The sequence below is a fragment of the Pseudorca crassidens genome, chromosome 6 (genome assembly GCF_039906515.1).
Source record: "Pseudorca crassidens isolate mPseCra1 chromosome 6, mPseCra1.hap1, whole genome shotgun sequence".
NCBI lineage: Eukaryota > Metazoa > Chordata > Mammalia > Artiodactyla > Delphinidae > Pseudorca > Pseudorca crassidens.
The window spans coordinates 33,763,914-33,781,048 of NC_090301.1; the positions used below are offsets into that span (position 1 = coordinate 33,763,914).

General features: G+C 39.4%; 1 protein-coding gene across 4 annotated transcripts in view; it reads right to left on the reverse strand.

Annotated features, from left to right (window-relative positions):
* Positions 1–17,135, reverse strand: part of CDK15 (cyclin dependent kinase 15) — a 112,079-nt gene that overhangs the window by 86,466 nt on the left and 8,478 nt on the right. For all 4 annotated transcript variants that reach the window (XR_010944311.1, XR_010944310.1, XM_067740982.1 and 1 more), the window contains exons 4-7: positions 13,644–13,856; positions 1,406–1,763; positions 535–684; positions 235–329 (exon numbers count right to left, since the gene is read on the reverse strand). Coding sequence is in view for 2 of the 4 variants with exons in the window: in XM_067740982.1 (XP_067597083.1) it covers positions 235–329; positions 535–684; positions 1,406–1,528 (368 nt within the window). In the remaining 2 variants the exon portion in view is untranslated. The remainder of the gene's footprint in view (positions 1–234; positions 330–534; positions 685–1,405; positions 1,764–13,643; positions 13,857–17,135) is intronic.

A 17,135-nucleotide genomic window follows, 5' to 3' on the forward strand; every position in this document is an offset into this window, starting at 1 on the left:
TAATTTGAATTGAATCAAAAAAAGGAAAAGCTGATAAATTAGTGGGCTGATTTTAATTGGGGCAGGAGAAGTTTGTTTTCTTTCAAGGCTACTTCAATAATCATGTCTTTCCCTATTGACTATGGGGTCTTGCATAGGTCCCGAACTTCTGTCCTGTGTCAGCTGGCTTCATAATGTCAAATCCTGGGGGTGAGATCCTCATCTCTAGTCTCTCCCAGCTAATGAGTCACTCACCGGCTAATCCCCTTGTAAACTGTAGCGTAAGAACCTTCACCCAGCTTCTCCAAGTTCAAGTAAGATGAGGCTGCCCCAAAGGGGAGGCTCTTCCTCTGCATAAGGGGAATGAGGAGGAGTGAGAGAGGGGAAAGAAAAGAGCATTTTTTTAGTGTTGCCTTTTTTTTCCCCCCAGAGAAATTAGACAGCATTGCAGAATGTACTTGGGAAGGTCTGCTCAGTAATTGCCCTGGAAATAAGGCCCAGCCTCTCTAGACAAGCACACATTAAATTCTTGATCAACATCAGCTGCTCACTCACCCACTGAAAACCCTGACTCAGATCCTCTTCCTGAAAAGAATCGCTGTTACTCCGTGGCCTTTTACTCTTGAACTTCCGGGCACGGACAGCCTGAAGTCCCCTGGGGTGAAATGAAGTCATGGAACATGATGCTTCTTTTAGGTCTGTTAGCTAGAGAAAAAGGAAAGTGCAGGAATAAAATTTATGCAAAGTCAAGACTCAATGGCTAGCATAAACCACTTTTTCTTTATTTGCCTGATGTTAACTCTTCAAATGGTTTCCAAGCTTCCTACACGCCCAAAAGGCACCTTTCCTGAACATCAGTTCCTTAAAAAAAAAATAAATAAAATAATGATATCAACTGCTGAAACACAACATTTTCTCTTCACCTAAAAATATATCTTTAAACACTTAGGTTAACCTAAATTTCTTTGATGGGTGGTTTCAAATTTTTCTCTGTTAAACCTACACTCTTTTTTTTTATGTCCCCTTAATTTCTCTTTTTAGGGGAAAAATTTTCTAGTATAACATTGCTAATAAACATGAACTAATTACTGAAATTTTTAATCCGTAGGGTACCATTACTGCAGCTTGCTTTTTGAGGTTCAGCTCTCTAATTTAGTACTTCAGAGATTTCAAGAGAATAACTTTCTCGATTTCAAGTCAAGTGAGTTTCATGCAGCCCAAAGCATAGGATTATTTTTCCCTTTTGGCTTAAAAGAAAATCTCCAAATTTGATAACAACAATCACAAATTCTCTGTGACTTTAATAGAATTTTCTTTTTATTGATTTAGACCTAGTGCAGGAAAACCAGACCCTGCTACAGAAAGGGAGCCTCTGAACTCCTCGGTTTATGGATAGAGGAGGATGCTGCTCCTGGAATACAAATACCTTGATCGCAGCCTCCATCATCACCGGAGCACTCCTCTGACGGCTGTGTGCATCTCCTCCCTCCCAACAGCAATGGCAGCTGCATCCAGGCTGCAGAGTCTTTGCACACAGCTCTTGGCCCATAATCTTCTAGGTTCAAGGAGAAAACCCGGCACTTGAACCTCTCTCCCTCTGCCTCTCCTTCCTTGTTCACTCCCTTTTTGCCAGAGGTCAGCAATGCTGGAGCTTTCATATGACTCACATGAGGGCTCTGCTTGGAGCAGCCTCATGACTTCAGCAGTTTTTCTTCATCGCAAGAAACTACACATCAGAAAGGCGGCCGCCTGCATTCATATGTGCGCAGCTGAAACCAGGACAGCTAATATTGGGAAAGAATAAAATTTGGCACAATTAAAGTTCTTATTCCAGTCACAAGTTTGTGCTACTGGTATTCACGGTTTTTATGAATTTACATTGCTTATCCATATTATTGATAATATTTATTAGGCTTTCCTGGTGCTAAAGTGGATATGTTGAGGAGTATTTTCCCCCTGCCCTTCATCTGAAAGTATTTTATTTTTAAGACTTCAAAATAAATTTGCAACCTAGCCAACTTTTAGTAGTCAAAGAAACCATAGAACCCTAAAACAGGAAGAAAGGTAGATATCTACTCCATCTCTTTGCCTTTAAGCAATAGTGTAACTAAGAGTCCCAATGGGTACTCATTCATTCACCAATTCAAATACTATCTAGTGAGCACCTGTGTTGTTCTTATTACTAAACAGGTAACAATGTTACACAATGGTGGAGAGAGAGAAGTTTGCATGAAATAGCTCCTTCTCTCCCTCTCTCCTCCCCTCTCCCTGCCTCCTTCCTTCCACATAAATGTAATTAACGTTTACTATATTAATACCATGACATGTCAAGGATACTTCAAGCTAGTTTGCAGTCTTTGAACAGAACTTTTCTCTCTCATAGACTCCTAAGGTCATTGTCACTATAATGTGCTAATTAGAGTGAGATGGAAAATAAGACACATATAAACACACACACACAATCATTAAGGAAAAAATAAGTCATGTCTATTATCACAACAATATTTATATATATTTGATATCTGAACCTTACAAGAAAAGCTTTTCAGATAATTTAATTATAAGCATGTATGAAGTTTCATTTCAAAATTGCCACAAGAGACCTAAAACAAGTCAATTCAAAGATTCATTCCAATTAGAGACATTTAGTAAACACAACAGCAACAACAAACAGACTAGTTAACACTAATACAAAAAAATATTTTGTTAAACGATTAAACTTTTGCCGGATAATCAACAGAGAGTGAGAGAAGCTAGTTTCTCAAAATGTTTAATTCCATTAGAATTGAACATAATTTGATTATAATACATTTTATCAGAAATGCTGATTTCTTCCTAAAAGATTGTGAATTTTGTTATACAAAAGTTATACCCCAGACCAGGTTTGAGACAGTTATTCTTTATCACCCTCTAATTATTGTAAGTTTCAGAATTTTTAAAAGATTAGCATTTTTATTAGCCTAGGGGTAATTGACCTAAGTCTCAAGTTGCTAAAACAGAATAGTTTGATTTTTTTAAAGTTTAAAACGGTATGTTTAGATACTAGAATGGGCTACTGAGGGAAATTGTGAAATACCCTTCAGAATTTTCAAAAATAAAATAATTTATGGTCTTGTTTAAAGTCAAGGAAATGACTTAAGATATTTTCTAGCTCTATGTGATAAACAATTTTTGTTACCAAAGATTTCTGAATAAGGACAGAAGACTTCGATGATTTCATTTTGAATTGTGAATCAGACCCAGTTCATGTGCCACTCCAGGTTGGCTGGACCTGCCTCAGGGCCTGGTTGGCTTCTTAATGGGAGAAACCTACTATGCTGTCTTGAAGCATGGCCACTCTTACTCATAGACCAAAGATCCCTCACACCAGAAGCTGACAAGGAGAGACCCCTGTGTCTTGCCACCAGTCTGAATGGACCAACAGAAGCTCTGGCTTCTCTAGCAACTACCTGCAAGGGCCAGGTGACACAATCGAGGAATGCAGGAAGTCCCACGGAAGGACTTCCACTATGAAACCAGCGATGTTTGTTGTGGAGCTGAAGCCAGCTCAGAAACATGCTCCATTTATGCTCTCCTTTCTTCCCTCATTTACTTCCCTTTCCCTCTCATTTCTGCTTCCCTGGGATTGCTATGACACTTCCCGCTCAAAATGAAGTGTTTGCATTTAAGCTTTTTATTTTTTTATTTTTATAAATTTATTTATTTTTGGCTGTGTTGGGTCTTTGTGGGCTTTTCTCTAGTTGCGGTGAGCGGGGGCTGCTCTTCATTGCGTGGGCGGGCTTCTCACTGTGGTGGCTTCTCTTGTGGAGCACGGGCTCTAGGCATGCGGGCTCAGTAGTTGTGGCTCACGGGCTCTAGAGCGCAGGCTCAGTAGTAGTAGCGCACGGGCTTAGTTGGTCCGCGGCGTGTGGGATCTTCCCGGACCAGGGCTCGAACCTGTGTCCCCTGCACTGGCAGGCGGATTCTTAACCACTGTGCCACCAGGGGAGCCCTGCATGTAAGCTTTTGCTTGAGGTTCTGTTTCCAAGGAATCTGTGTTGACAAATGGTAGCCATTTTTTTTAAATTAGCAGTAAAATTATAGGTTATTAATATTTTCAGGCTAGATACTCCCACCCTACAATTTTGGAGTCTTTTTTCCTTTCTCAATTGGTGTGTATTCAAACAGCTAAGTTTAGTTGAGAGTTTGCACTTTTTCTAATCTTGCATTCTGTCTTTATTTGATTTAGCCAGATTATTAGGAATTTTGGTCTAATTATAACCTTTCTAGAAATATGTAGATAATCATAAACATTCAACAGATATTAACATGGAAAATAATGTGAAGTCTGTGTCAGAAACATTAAAAATAATCCACCTACATCCAATGGAGTGCAGCTGTAAAAAAAACCACCACTCTATATAATGACATGCAGTGATCATCAATATATACTTTTAAGTGAAAAACAGACAAAGATATTACAAAAAAAGAAAATTACAGACTAATGTCACTGATGAACATAGACGCAAAAATCCTCAACAAAATTCTAGCAAACAGAATGCAACAACACATTAAAAGGATCATACACCATGATCAAGTGGGATTTATGCCAGGGATGCAAGGATTCTTCAATATACACATATCGATCAATGTGATACACCATAGTAACAAATTGAAGAATAAAACAATATGATCATCTCAATAGATGCAGGAAAAGCTTTTGACAAAATTCAACACCCATTTATGATAAAAAAACCTCTGCAGAAAGTGGGCACAGAGGGAACCTACCTCAACGTAATAAAGGCCATATATGACAAACCCACAAAAAACATCATTCTCAATGGTGAAAAACTGAAAGCATTTCCTCTAAGATCAGGAACAAGACAAGGATGTCCACTCTCTCCACTCTTAATCAACATAGTTTTGGAAGTCCTAGCCATGGCAATCAGAGAAGAAAAAGAAATAAAAGGAATACAAACTGGAAAAGAAGAAGTAAAACTGTCACTATTTGCAGATGATATGATACTATACATAGAAAATCCTAAAGATGCCACCAGAAAACTATTAGAGCTAATCAATGAATTTGGTAAAGTTGCATGACACAAAATTAATGCACAGAAATCCCTTGCATTCATATACATTAACATTGAAAGATCAGAAAGAGAAATTAAGGAAACAATCTCATTCACCATTGCAAGAAAAAGAATAAAATACCTAGGAATAAACCTACCTAAGGAGGTAAAAGATCTGTACTCAGAAAACTATAAGACACTGATGATAGGAATCAAAGATGATACAAACAGATGGAGAGATATACCATGGTCTTGGATTGGAAGAATCAATATTGTCAAAATGACTCTACTACCCAAAGCAATCTACAGATTCAATGCAATCCCTATCAAACTACCAATGGCATTCTTCACAGAATTAGAACAAAAATTTTACAGTTTGTATGGAAACACAAAAGACCGCAAATAGCAAAAGGGACCTTGAGAAAAACAAAACAGAGCTGGAGGAGTCAGGCTCCCCAACTTCAAATTATACTACAAAGCTACAGTAATCAAAACACTATGGTACTGGCACAAAGACAGAAATATAGATCAATGGTACAGGACAGAAAGCCCAGAGATAAACCCATGCACATATGGTCACGTAATCTATGATAATGGAGGCAAGAATATACAATGGGGAAAAGACAGTCTCTTCAATAAGTGGTGTTGGGAAAACTGGGCAACTACATGTAAAAGAATGAAATTAGAACACTCCCTAACACCATATACAAAAATAAACTCAAAATGGATTAAAGACCTAAATGTATGACTGGACACTACAAAACTCTTAGAGGAAAACATAGGAAAAACACTCTAACACAAATCACAGCAAGATCTTTTTGACCCACTTCCTAGAGTAATGAAAATAAAAACAAACAAATGGGACCTAATGAAACTTAAAAGCTTTTGCACAGCAAAGGAAACCATAAACAAGATGAAAGGGCAACCCTCAGAATGGGAGAAAATATTTGCAAATGAAGCAACTGAAAAAGGATTAATCTCCAAAATATACAAACAGCTCATGGAGCTCAATGTCAAAAAAACAAACAACCCAATCCAAAAATGGGCAGAAGACCTAAATAGACATTCCACCAAAGAAGACATACAGATGGCCAAGAGGCACATGAAAAGATGCTTAATGTCACTAATTATTAGAGAAATGCAAATCAAAACTCCAATGAGGTATTACCTCACACCAGTCAGAATGGCCATCATCAAAAAATCTACAAACAGGGGCTTCCCTGGTGGCGCAGTGGTTGAGAGTCCGCCTGCCGATGCAGGGGACACGGGTTCGTGCTCCGGTCCGGGAAGATCCCACATGCCGCGGAGCGGCTGGACCCGTGAGCCATGGTCGCTGAGCCTGCACGTCCGGAGCCTGTGCTCCGCAACAGGAGAGGCCACATTAGTGAGAGGCCCGCGTACTGCAAAAAAAAAAAAAAATCTACAAACAAAAAATGCTGGAGAGGGTGTGAAGAAAAGGGAAACCTCTTGCTCTGTTGGTGGGAATGTAAATTGATACAGCCACTATGGAGAACAGTATGGAGGTTCCTTTGAAAACTAAAAATAGTACTATCATATGACCCAGGAATTCCACTATTGGGCATATACCCTGAGAAAACCATAATTCAAAAAGAGTCATGTACTCCAATGTTCATTGCAGCTCTATCTACAACAGCCAGGACATGGAAGCAAACTAAATGTCAATAGAGTAATGGATAAAGAAGATGTGGTGTAAATATACTATGGAATATTACTCAGTCATAAAAAGGAATGAAATTAGGTCATTTGTAGAGATGTGGATGGACATAGAGTCTGTCATACAGAGTGAAATAAGTCAGAAAGAGAAAAACAAATATCGTATATTAACACAGATACGTGGAATCTAGAAAAATGGTACAGGTGAACCTATTTGCAGGACAGGAATAGAGACGCAGACATAGAGAATGGATGTGTGGACATGGGGGCAGGAAGGGGAGGGCGGGACGAATTGGGAGATTAGGACTGACATATATACACCACCATATGTAAACTGGATAGCTAGTGGGAACATGCTGTATAGCACAGGGAGCTCCGCTCGGTGCTCTGTGATGACCGAGATAGGTGGGCTTGGGGAGGGAGGCTTGAGGGAGGGTGGGAGGGAGGTCCAAGAGGGAGGGGATATATGTATACATATAGCTGATTCCCTTCTTTGTAGAGAAGAAACTAACACAACATTGTAAAGCAACTATACTCCAATAAAAAATTTTTAAAAAGTCCAAAGCAGTATAAAAAGTTGAAAAAAAAAAACTATATAATGACATGCAGTGGTCATCAAAATATATTTTTTTGGTTTTTTAAAATTTTTATTTTATTTTATTTTGATTCTTTTCTCTTTTTTAAAATTAATTAAATAATTTTTGGCTGCGCTGTGTCTTTGTTGTTGCACGTGGGCTTTCTCTAGTTGCAGAAAGCAGGGGCTCTTCATTGCGGTGTGCAGGCCTCTCATTGTGGTGGCGTCTCTTGTTGCGGAGCACGGGCCCTAGGCACACGGGCTTCAGTAGTTGTGGCTCGCGGGCTCTAGAGCACAGGCTCAGTAGTTGTGGTGCATGGGCCCAGTTGCTCGAACCCCTGTCTCCTGCATTGGCAGGCGGATTCTTAACCACTGCACCACCAGAGAAGCCCCAAAATATATTGTTAAGCGAAAAAAGCAAAATGCTTTTGTGTGTTACATTTTGTGGCAAAGAAATGTGGGAAAATAAAATGTAGTCATTAGTTTTACTAATAGTAGCAATATTACTACTACTATTTTGAAACTGTTATTGGTGTATTTTAGGATTAGACAAGTAAGTAATTATGCTAATGTCATTAGAAACCAAACTTTTCAGCTTAAGAGAAAATAAACATAAATATCAGATTGAAGAAATCAAGTAAAAATTATATGATCTAAAAAAATTATATGATCTTAAATTTGATTTGGAAATATTGGTATACATATTTTGATTTTGATTATGATATTTTCCCTAAAAAAAAAAGAAACAAACTCTGTCAACCAAAAAGATATATTAGAAACAATGACAACTCAACAGAAATGAGCAGTCCTGGTGCTCAATCTGTGATCTCTAAATACCATTTTCCATTAAAAAGAATCAAGGATCCATGGAGAAGTGGTGGCTGAATGTGTGGAGGATGAAATCTAGAAAGTTATGAAGAATTTGTCCAAGGCTCATCTTAAATCAGTGGAGTCACGTCAAAAAGTACACGGGGGCTTCCCTGGTGGCGCAGTGGTTGAGAGTCCGCCTGCCGATGCAGGGGACACGGGTTCGTGCCCCGGTCCGGGAAGATCCCACATGCCGCAGAGCGGCTGGGCCCGTGAGCCATGGCCGCTGGGCCTGCGCGTCCGGAGCCTGTGCTCCACAACGGGAGAGGCCACAACAGTGAGAGGCCGGCGTACCGCAAAAAAAAAAAAAAAAAAAGGACACGGGAACCAACTTGAAAGGACTCCCATTTGCCTTAACATGGGACAATTTGAACACCAAAAAGAATAATGACTGCAATGGATTGAAACACACCAAATACATAAAATCCATAACTTCATAGTGACTCTAAATAAAAATGACCACTTGGAGGTTTCTAGTGCAGCAATTCATTACTCAGAATATTGATAAATAAAAGGGAAAAATCAAGTATTTATTTTGTCTTTTCTATACAAATTATTTTTCCAGGGTTATCAAGTAGTTAATGAGGGGGAAATTCTTCTTCATGGAAGAATTCCAGCTAATAAGTGCAGAAGAAATGACAGAAGTAGAAAATTCACTATTATGCAATCCCTAATGCAATAATAGTTCTAAGCAACAATCATCAATGGATGCTAAAATGATTAGGTGAAAGATTGATAAGGAATTCTGCAATGAAGGGTCAGGTTGACACCATCTGAGTCCTATGATCAATTTTAGCCTCACTAAATTTGGGACATCCAGACAGTATATGCCTCCTGATGTGATACAACAAAAATTGCACAGCATTACCTGTGAAGTATTTTTTTTTTAACTTTTTAATTTATATTGGAGTATAGCCGGTTAACAATGTTGTGATAGTTTCAGGTGCACAGCAAAGGGACTCTACCATACATACACATGTATCCATTCTCCCCCAAATTCCCCTTCCATCCAGGCTGCCACATGACATTGAGCAGAGTTCCCTGTGCTATACAGTAGGTCCTTGTTGGTTATCCATTTTAAATACAGCAGTGTGTACATGTCGACCCCAAGCTCCCTGACTATCCTTTCCCCCGATCCTTCCGCCCGGTAACCATAAGTTTGTTCTCTAAGTCTGCAAGTCTGTTTCTGTTTTGTAAATAGGTTCATTCGTATCATTTCTTTTTAGATTCCACATATAAGGGATATCATGTGATATTTCTCTTTCCCTGTCTGACTTACACCTGAGAAGTATTTTTGACTAAGGAAAAAAGTTTAACCCGAATCTAGTTAAATATCTACATCTAAAACCAAATTACGAGAAATACAGAGGACAGAAAAATTAAATAATACCACAAGGAAGCAAACAGCTAAATCAGAAAGGACAAATAACCTGATTTCTCTTAAAATATTGATGGCAAAAAAAAAAAAGAAACAGTCAGGAGACATGACAAACAAATGCAATATGTAGACCTTGTCTGGATCCTGATTTGAATAAACTAACTGTAAACAATGTTTTTTTTTTCCCCCCCAGCTTTACTGAGGTATAATTGACCAAAAAATTTGCATGTAATTAAGATGTACATGGTGATGTTTTGATATATGTATACATTGTGAAATGTCTACCACAAGCAAGCTAATTAACATATCAGTCCCTTCACAGTTAACCTTTGTGTGTGACAACAATTGAGATCTACTCAGCAAATTTCAAGTATACAATACAATATTGTTAACTATAGTCACCCTGCTGCACATTAGAGCTCCAGAATTTATTCATCCTGCATACCTGAAACTTTGTACCCTCTGACCAACATTTCCCCATTTCCCCCACTCCCTAACACCTGGTAACAACTGTAAAATGACATTTCTTAGACAAGTATGGACATTTAAATATTGTATTAGATGACCTTAAGAATTCATTTTCAATTTTGCACAATGATTATGTTTTGAAAACAATCTTATGGTTAAAGATGAATACTAGGGGGCTTCCCTGGTGGCACAGTGGTTAAGAATCCGCCTGCCAGTGCAGAGGACATGGGTTTGAGCCCTGGTCCCCGGAAGACCCCACATGCCACAGAGCAACTAAGCCCATGCACCACAACTACTGAGCTTGCGCTCTAGAGCCCACGAGCCACAACTACTGAAGCCCGTGCGCCTAGAGCCCGTGCTCCACAACAAGAGAAACCACCGCAAAGAAGAGTAGCCCCTGCTCGGCGCAGCAACAAAGACCCAATGCAGCAAAAATAAATAAATAAATAAGTGAATGAATTAAAAAAAAAAGAAAATCTACCTTAAAAAAAAAAAGATGAATGCTAAAGTATTTGCAGGTGGAATGATTTAATTTCCTTGCTTTAAAATATTCCAGAAAAATAATGCTGGAGACAAAAAAACCAAAATTGATAAAAATGTTGATAATTGATTAAGCTGAGTGGTGGCTATATGGAGGTTCATTTTTGTTTAAGAATTTTCTAAACAAGAAAGTAGAATAAGAATAATTGTTTTGAAAATACATTCACATGAAATCCATGTATTCTGATTATTTATTTATTTCCTTATATCCCTGCCTATTTCCAACAAGGCAGGGCAGGGGAGGCTTTAGATAAAAGTCAAGTAGTAATAGTAACAGCAACAGCTACCATGTCAGTGCCTGCTCTGTGCCAGACTCCATGCTGATCCTCCCAACTCCATGACAATGAGAAGGTACCATCATTATTCCCACTTAATCACAAGGGAACTGAATCTTAGAGAGTTTAAGTAACTTTCCCAAGATTACTAAACTAGCAAATAGTAGAAGATAATAAAGCTGCTCAAAGACTACAAAACTCCCCAGATTTTATTTAATGAGGACACACTGATAATTGTATCTGCATAAAGAGCATAAAATCTGTCTGTTTGGCCTCATTCTTTATTCATTATTAGGCTTACATTTAAATTAGTTATTATATTTAGGATAAATCAGTAATAGGTAAGTGACTCAAGTTTGTTAATCACCAGGCATGTGACATCATCTTCGGCCCAATACAAGCTAGAGTACGATTCTGAAATCCCATGCCTTCCTTCTTCCTGGAGTTCTTTAACTTGACACTTCCACATGCTCAGAGTGCTGTCTGCTGACAGTAAGCAGAACTGCAAGCACATGGCATCTGGTCTCCTTTGCACCTTTACATGCATCTGTGGTCTTTACTTACATCATACTATTATTGCCTATTAGTGTGCTATTTGTTTACTTGTACTCAGTTTTCACAATGAAGCTGATGGTGTAAATCCTAGTGTTATATTTTATTTCTATTGCCTTCAAGAAAGAGTAAAATTCAAAACTGATGAGTTAATTAGGAAGTATGTGGAGCAAGATGGTCATACTTCCAAATTTCACAAGTTCTCATTGATTTAAGACAATTTTGGAGTCCTGGGAATTTCTGCTCAGAAATGCCAAATGCCCCAGTCACAATTTTCTAGACTTAAATTCTGTGCCCCGACTCTGATACTAGACTCCTCGCATCCTGGCCTTATGTGCTGTGAATCAAAACTGTGAACTACAGATAGAACGCTGAGGAATGCTGAGTGATTCCATATGTATAGGTCCATATCTTAAAACCACTGGAAAGCAAGGACAGGTTAAAAGAGACATTTCACAAGCAGGTTAAGAAATCTAATTGCAAGGTGTTCCTGTGACAGAATGGCTTAGCCTATGAAAGTATAAAATTACACTGAACGCTATACCTAAAGAGGACCCTTTGTCTAAAACTGTAGGAATCCTTGGCATATCTGTAGACGCAGGGAAAATGGAAAGACACTATTTCCCGTATAAGCAAAAAATAAAATTATGCTTCTACAGACTAGATGTTTTCTCTGTTGTTATTTGCATTTGTATGATTGTTTGTTTGTTTTAATTTCTTGAGTCTGAATGTATTAAGGGAAAATTCCAGAAATGACTTGAAGTGATGATTTGGTGCCCAATAAAATGGGGGACACCAATTTTATCCTTTGATTTTTAATATATTATGAAATAATAATATGATTTTCAAAAAGAGTGATTTTACGTTCTCTTTATAAAGAATAAATTTGTATTTATAGCGTAAACAGGTTCCATGGTGAGGCAACTAGTCACACATTTAGTCCAAGTCTTCTGGCTAAAGGTAGAAAACAAATGACAATAATACTAAGGCAAACACATGGTTTACCTGTATTTACTCATAACAGTTCTGTAGTCAGAAGCATTAAACAATTTGCCCAAGGCCACACATGAAAAAAGTGGTGGAACCAGGATTTAAACCAAAGCAGAAAAGCTCTGATGTCTGTACTTTAAACCTACTTGACCATTTTCCTTCTTGATATAAATTAAGAGTTGGGAGATAATGTCATACCAAAGACTTACCATGCCTGTTCCTGGTCCTCTGTTCTTTCATTAGGCATTGCCACCTAATACGGCTACCATCTTTTGATCTGTTCTAACCAAGCACTTCATATATATTATCTCATTTAATTCTGTGACATAGATACTTATTCCCCCAATTTTAGATGAGAAAACTGAGGATTGCCCCACATTTTTTAGAGTATAAAGTGTCACAATTAGAATTTAAACCCACTGGTATTGATTCTAGGATCTGTGCTTTTAACCATGTCTCCACACAATGAGCACCCAGGTGCTATGAGCACCCTTTTCCCTGACATACAGTGGGTCCATTAACTCAGCACAGTGTTCTCTTGTACATGGACAGGAATTTTGTTTCTTGGTACCCAGAATGGTACTCTAAGCCATGTGAAAGAACTCCCTCTCTGACAGGAAACATGCATCCCTGAAAGCAGAAGCTGAAGTGAGTGTCTTCCTCCTGTGGTCTTCAGCACAATCTGCATCTCCTCCCAGTAGCCCCTCACAGTCAGTTTACAATGAGAACAATTAGTCCACTAAAGAAGTGCTCAGGCCGGTGACTAAAAATAATGCTACCGCTGTACAACGTGCCATTGTTAATTTCTGTGAAATGGATTAAAATGCTCCCATAATCTTCTTTAACATTGTCCTAAGGTTTCTTGCTCTGTCAGAGTAAAATGGTCTAGCCCGAAAACCCATCCTTTTTCATGCTGAAGCGTAGCACTCTCCAGAGTACTAAAAGTATTATAGTAGCTTTAGAACTGTTTGAAACCGTCTCCTGCAATTTACTATGACTTTAAAATATGTGTATATTGTGGGTCTATAAATACAAATAAACACAACTTACAAAAACCTGACTTGTAAATTTCTTATACCCACAAACTGTGTGGCCCACTCTGAGATTCCCTCTCCCCATCTCTGCTCCAGGATACCGGATCCCCACCTAGTCTTTCATTCCGGAAAGCAGCCAGCCTTGTACCGACAGCACCACTAGGTGGCCAGGGTGGAGAACTGGCCAACTCGACTTTTCCTCCCTCCAAACGTCTTTTTTTCCTCAAGAGAATGCCCCAACCTCCTCCACCACACACTCACCTCAATTTTCTTTGGACGTTGCCACTCAGCCATGGTGATTCCACTTCAGGCGACCTTTCTCCAGTTTACACGTATCCGTTTTAAAATATCTTTTTTTTTCCTTCTCCTCACCCAGTTACTTCATAAGTTTTTCTTAATCTTCCAATTGCCTTTATCATATACAAAATCCTAGCAGTTACTAGGGCTGGGCAAACCAAACTTGGCTCCAAGGCTCTGAAATGTAGAGGATTTTAAAAAATTAAGTGTTTTTAAACCTGTGCAAATCGATTAGGCCTCTTCCTCTCAGAAATACTGAGCCCTCCCCAGCTCCCAGTCCCCCAGAAGCCAGTTAGCTCCGGGCCAGGGCAGAGCCTTCAGTAACAGCTAGGGGAAAGCTGATGGGCTGGAGACCCAGAGTAAGAAAAGTATTAAAAAAATTAAAAAGAAAGGTAGGGGGCTTCCCTGGTGGCGCAGTGGCTGAGAGTCCGCTTGTCGATGCAGGGGACACGGGTTCGTGCCCCGGTCCGGGAAGATCCCACATGCCGCGGAGCGGCTGGACCCGTGAGCCATGGCCGCTGAGCCTGCGCGTCCGGAGCCTGTGCTCCGCAACGGGAGAGGCCACAACAGTGAGAGGCCCGCGTACCGCAAAAAAAACAAAAAAACCAACAACAACAAAAAAGAAAGGTAGGGAGGGAAAGGTGGGGGTGGGGAGAGGGAGAGAGGGAAGAATGAAAAAATGTTGGGAGAGGGAGACACAGAGAGAAAAAGAAAAAAAGGAAGAAAAGCTTAACCTGGGGAGACCCTTGTGCAGTTTCCTTTCTCATTGCTTCCCACCAGCCAGTGCCCGACTGGGATGAGGCATAAGTGGGGAAGAAGGGGGGCACCAAAAATGAACAAACAAACACTCAGTAATCAAAATAAATTAAAATGATACATAATCTTGATGCAATATTTTTTGATGCAATAGTTTTAAATATAATTTTTTTAAATTAAAATTAAAATTAATGCAAAAAATCCATGATGAACAGAATACAGTATTAACATTTTAAACAAAGACAAGCTGTTGCTTGTTTATTTACGACCTCTCATCTCTGCACACACAGAGCAGTCATTTCCAATCAACCCCTGGCCCCTACAGTGTGGTTGCTGACCCCTGCCCTTCCTCCCACCCCCCAACTGGCTGTGACAGTTTATGAGGGCTGATTGACAGGGGTGTGTAAGCAGATTGGCAATGTGGGATTTTTTTCCTATCTATCTATCTATCTATTATCTATCTATCTATGTTTTTCCAAATTATACGGTTTTTATTAACTTTTTCTGATTGATTAAAAAATATGGGAGGATATTTAGATCTATACAGGTATAAGGGCGCAGGTTTTTCCTGTGGCTCGGGTTCCAGTATGGGGCGCTGTTTCCCACTCTGGAAATCCAAAACTTTCATCCAACTTTTCTCCTTGACCCTTAAAACCTGCCTTTCTTTAACTACCAGCATTCATGAAAAATTATTCATTCAATACCAAGGGGTTTTCCTTCTTGTTTTTTAAATTGTAAAATATTGCAGAAGTATTGATTTCAGGTATATTTATATATATATGTACATAGGCCCCATGGCATGGCATGTGGGACCTTAGTTCTCCACCAGGGATCCAATCCACACCCCCTGCATTGGAAGCACAGAGTTCTAACCACTGGACCACCAGGGAAGTCCCTCAGTTATATATATACATATATATATTTTTTTGTTTTAATTAATTTATTTATTTATTTGTCTTTGGCTGTGTTGGATCCTCGTTGCGGCGTGTGGGCTTTCTCCAGTTGCAGCGAGCAGGCTTCTCATTGTGGTGGCTTCTCTTGTTGTGGAGCACAGGCTCTAGGTGCGCGGGCTCCAGTAGTTGTGGTGCATGGGCTTCAGTAGCTGCGGCATATGGCTCTAAAGTGCAGGCTCAGTAGTTGTGACGCACGGGCTTAGTTGAGCCGTGGCATGTGGGATCCTCCTGGACCAGGGCTCGAACCTGTGTCCTCTGCATTGGCAGATGGACTCTTAACCACTGTGCCAGCAGGGAAGTCCCACCTCAGTTATATTTTTAATTGTAAATGCACATTATTTGAATGACATCATAAATCAAATAACTTTTGTAGATTAGTTAAGGAACTAATCCATTATTTACCTCACTGTTACTATGGAAAAGCATGTTCTAAGTTTCAAAAAACTCATCTGCAAATACATATTTGAGATGCTATCTTTTGTAGGCTGGGGGCTAAATGCTTTCTTTAAATATTTATGACAATTTACATGTTATATGTGTAATACACACTAAGGAAGGAGGCCCTTTAGCCCAAACTACTGCTCTTTACTTTTAGGAAAAACAGTGACTTGTAATGCCCAGCTTGAGATCAGAAAGCTAAGCTATGCCAGTAGAATGGGTTTTGTCAAAAAACTAAGGTAAGGAAAGAATAAGAGAGAGAAGTGTGACATTATTAGGCACATATTACATAACAATAACTCAAATCCAGAAGAATTTTTTTTAAAGGAAATTCAGGCAAGGTTTTATTTCATTTAAATATAGATATTTACTTTTTAATTAATATATGCTTGCTCTAATGGTTACTTCTATGTCATAATATAGGATTTATTAATATATGTCTCAACATATCTCATACAGCTATGTGCTTCCATTTTAAAAATAACAAGTTAGCACCTGCTTACCTACATCTGGTGGTTAGTCATTTAATCCACTATTTTTTTTGCGGTACGCGGGCCTCTCACTGTTGTGGCCTCTCCCGTTGCGGAGCACAGGCTCCGGACGTGCAGGCTCAGCAGCCATGGCTCACGGGCCCAGCCGCTCCGCGGCATGTGGGATCTTCCCGGACCGGGGCACGAACCCGTGTCCCCTGCATCGGCAGGCGGACTCTCAACCACTGCGCCACCAGGGAAGCCCTAATTCACTATTTTTGGTATGAGGTGAGTAAAAGCATTTCTTTTTAAACCATTCCCCCAAATTACAATATGTCGTCAGCAGGTCTTTGCTCCTCATCTTGGTCATTATCTTCTTACATGAAGTTCAGCCACAGAGTAAAATGCTCCCAGATGTCAATGAGATTTGGGTGCCCCTTTTCTAAAATCTCAGCCACTTAGAATCTCAGCATCCGTTTTTAAAAACGAAGGTGTAAGTTGTTTTAAACTACCTATTTAACTTGGGAGAGAAATGTAATCTAATTCAGTAAGAATAAAAAATGTAACACACACACACACACACAAACACACACACACACAGCCTCTGTTTTAATGCTTAAGTAGAATAAAAAACACAGACTACAACTACTTTGAAAGCCCAGAAGAAGTTTCTGTGGTATACTTTTAAAATTCCTCTTTGATCATTTCTGATACATCCTCACAGACCCTTAGTTACCTATGAAATCAAGTCTAAATTCCTCAGCTTGGCTTCAGACAACCTGACTCTATCCTGCCTCACCCTCCACTATTCCCCACTCATCCCCCTACTCGTCACTGTA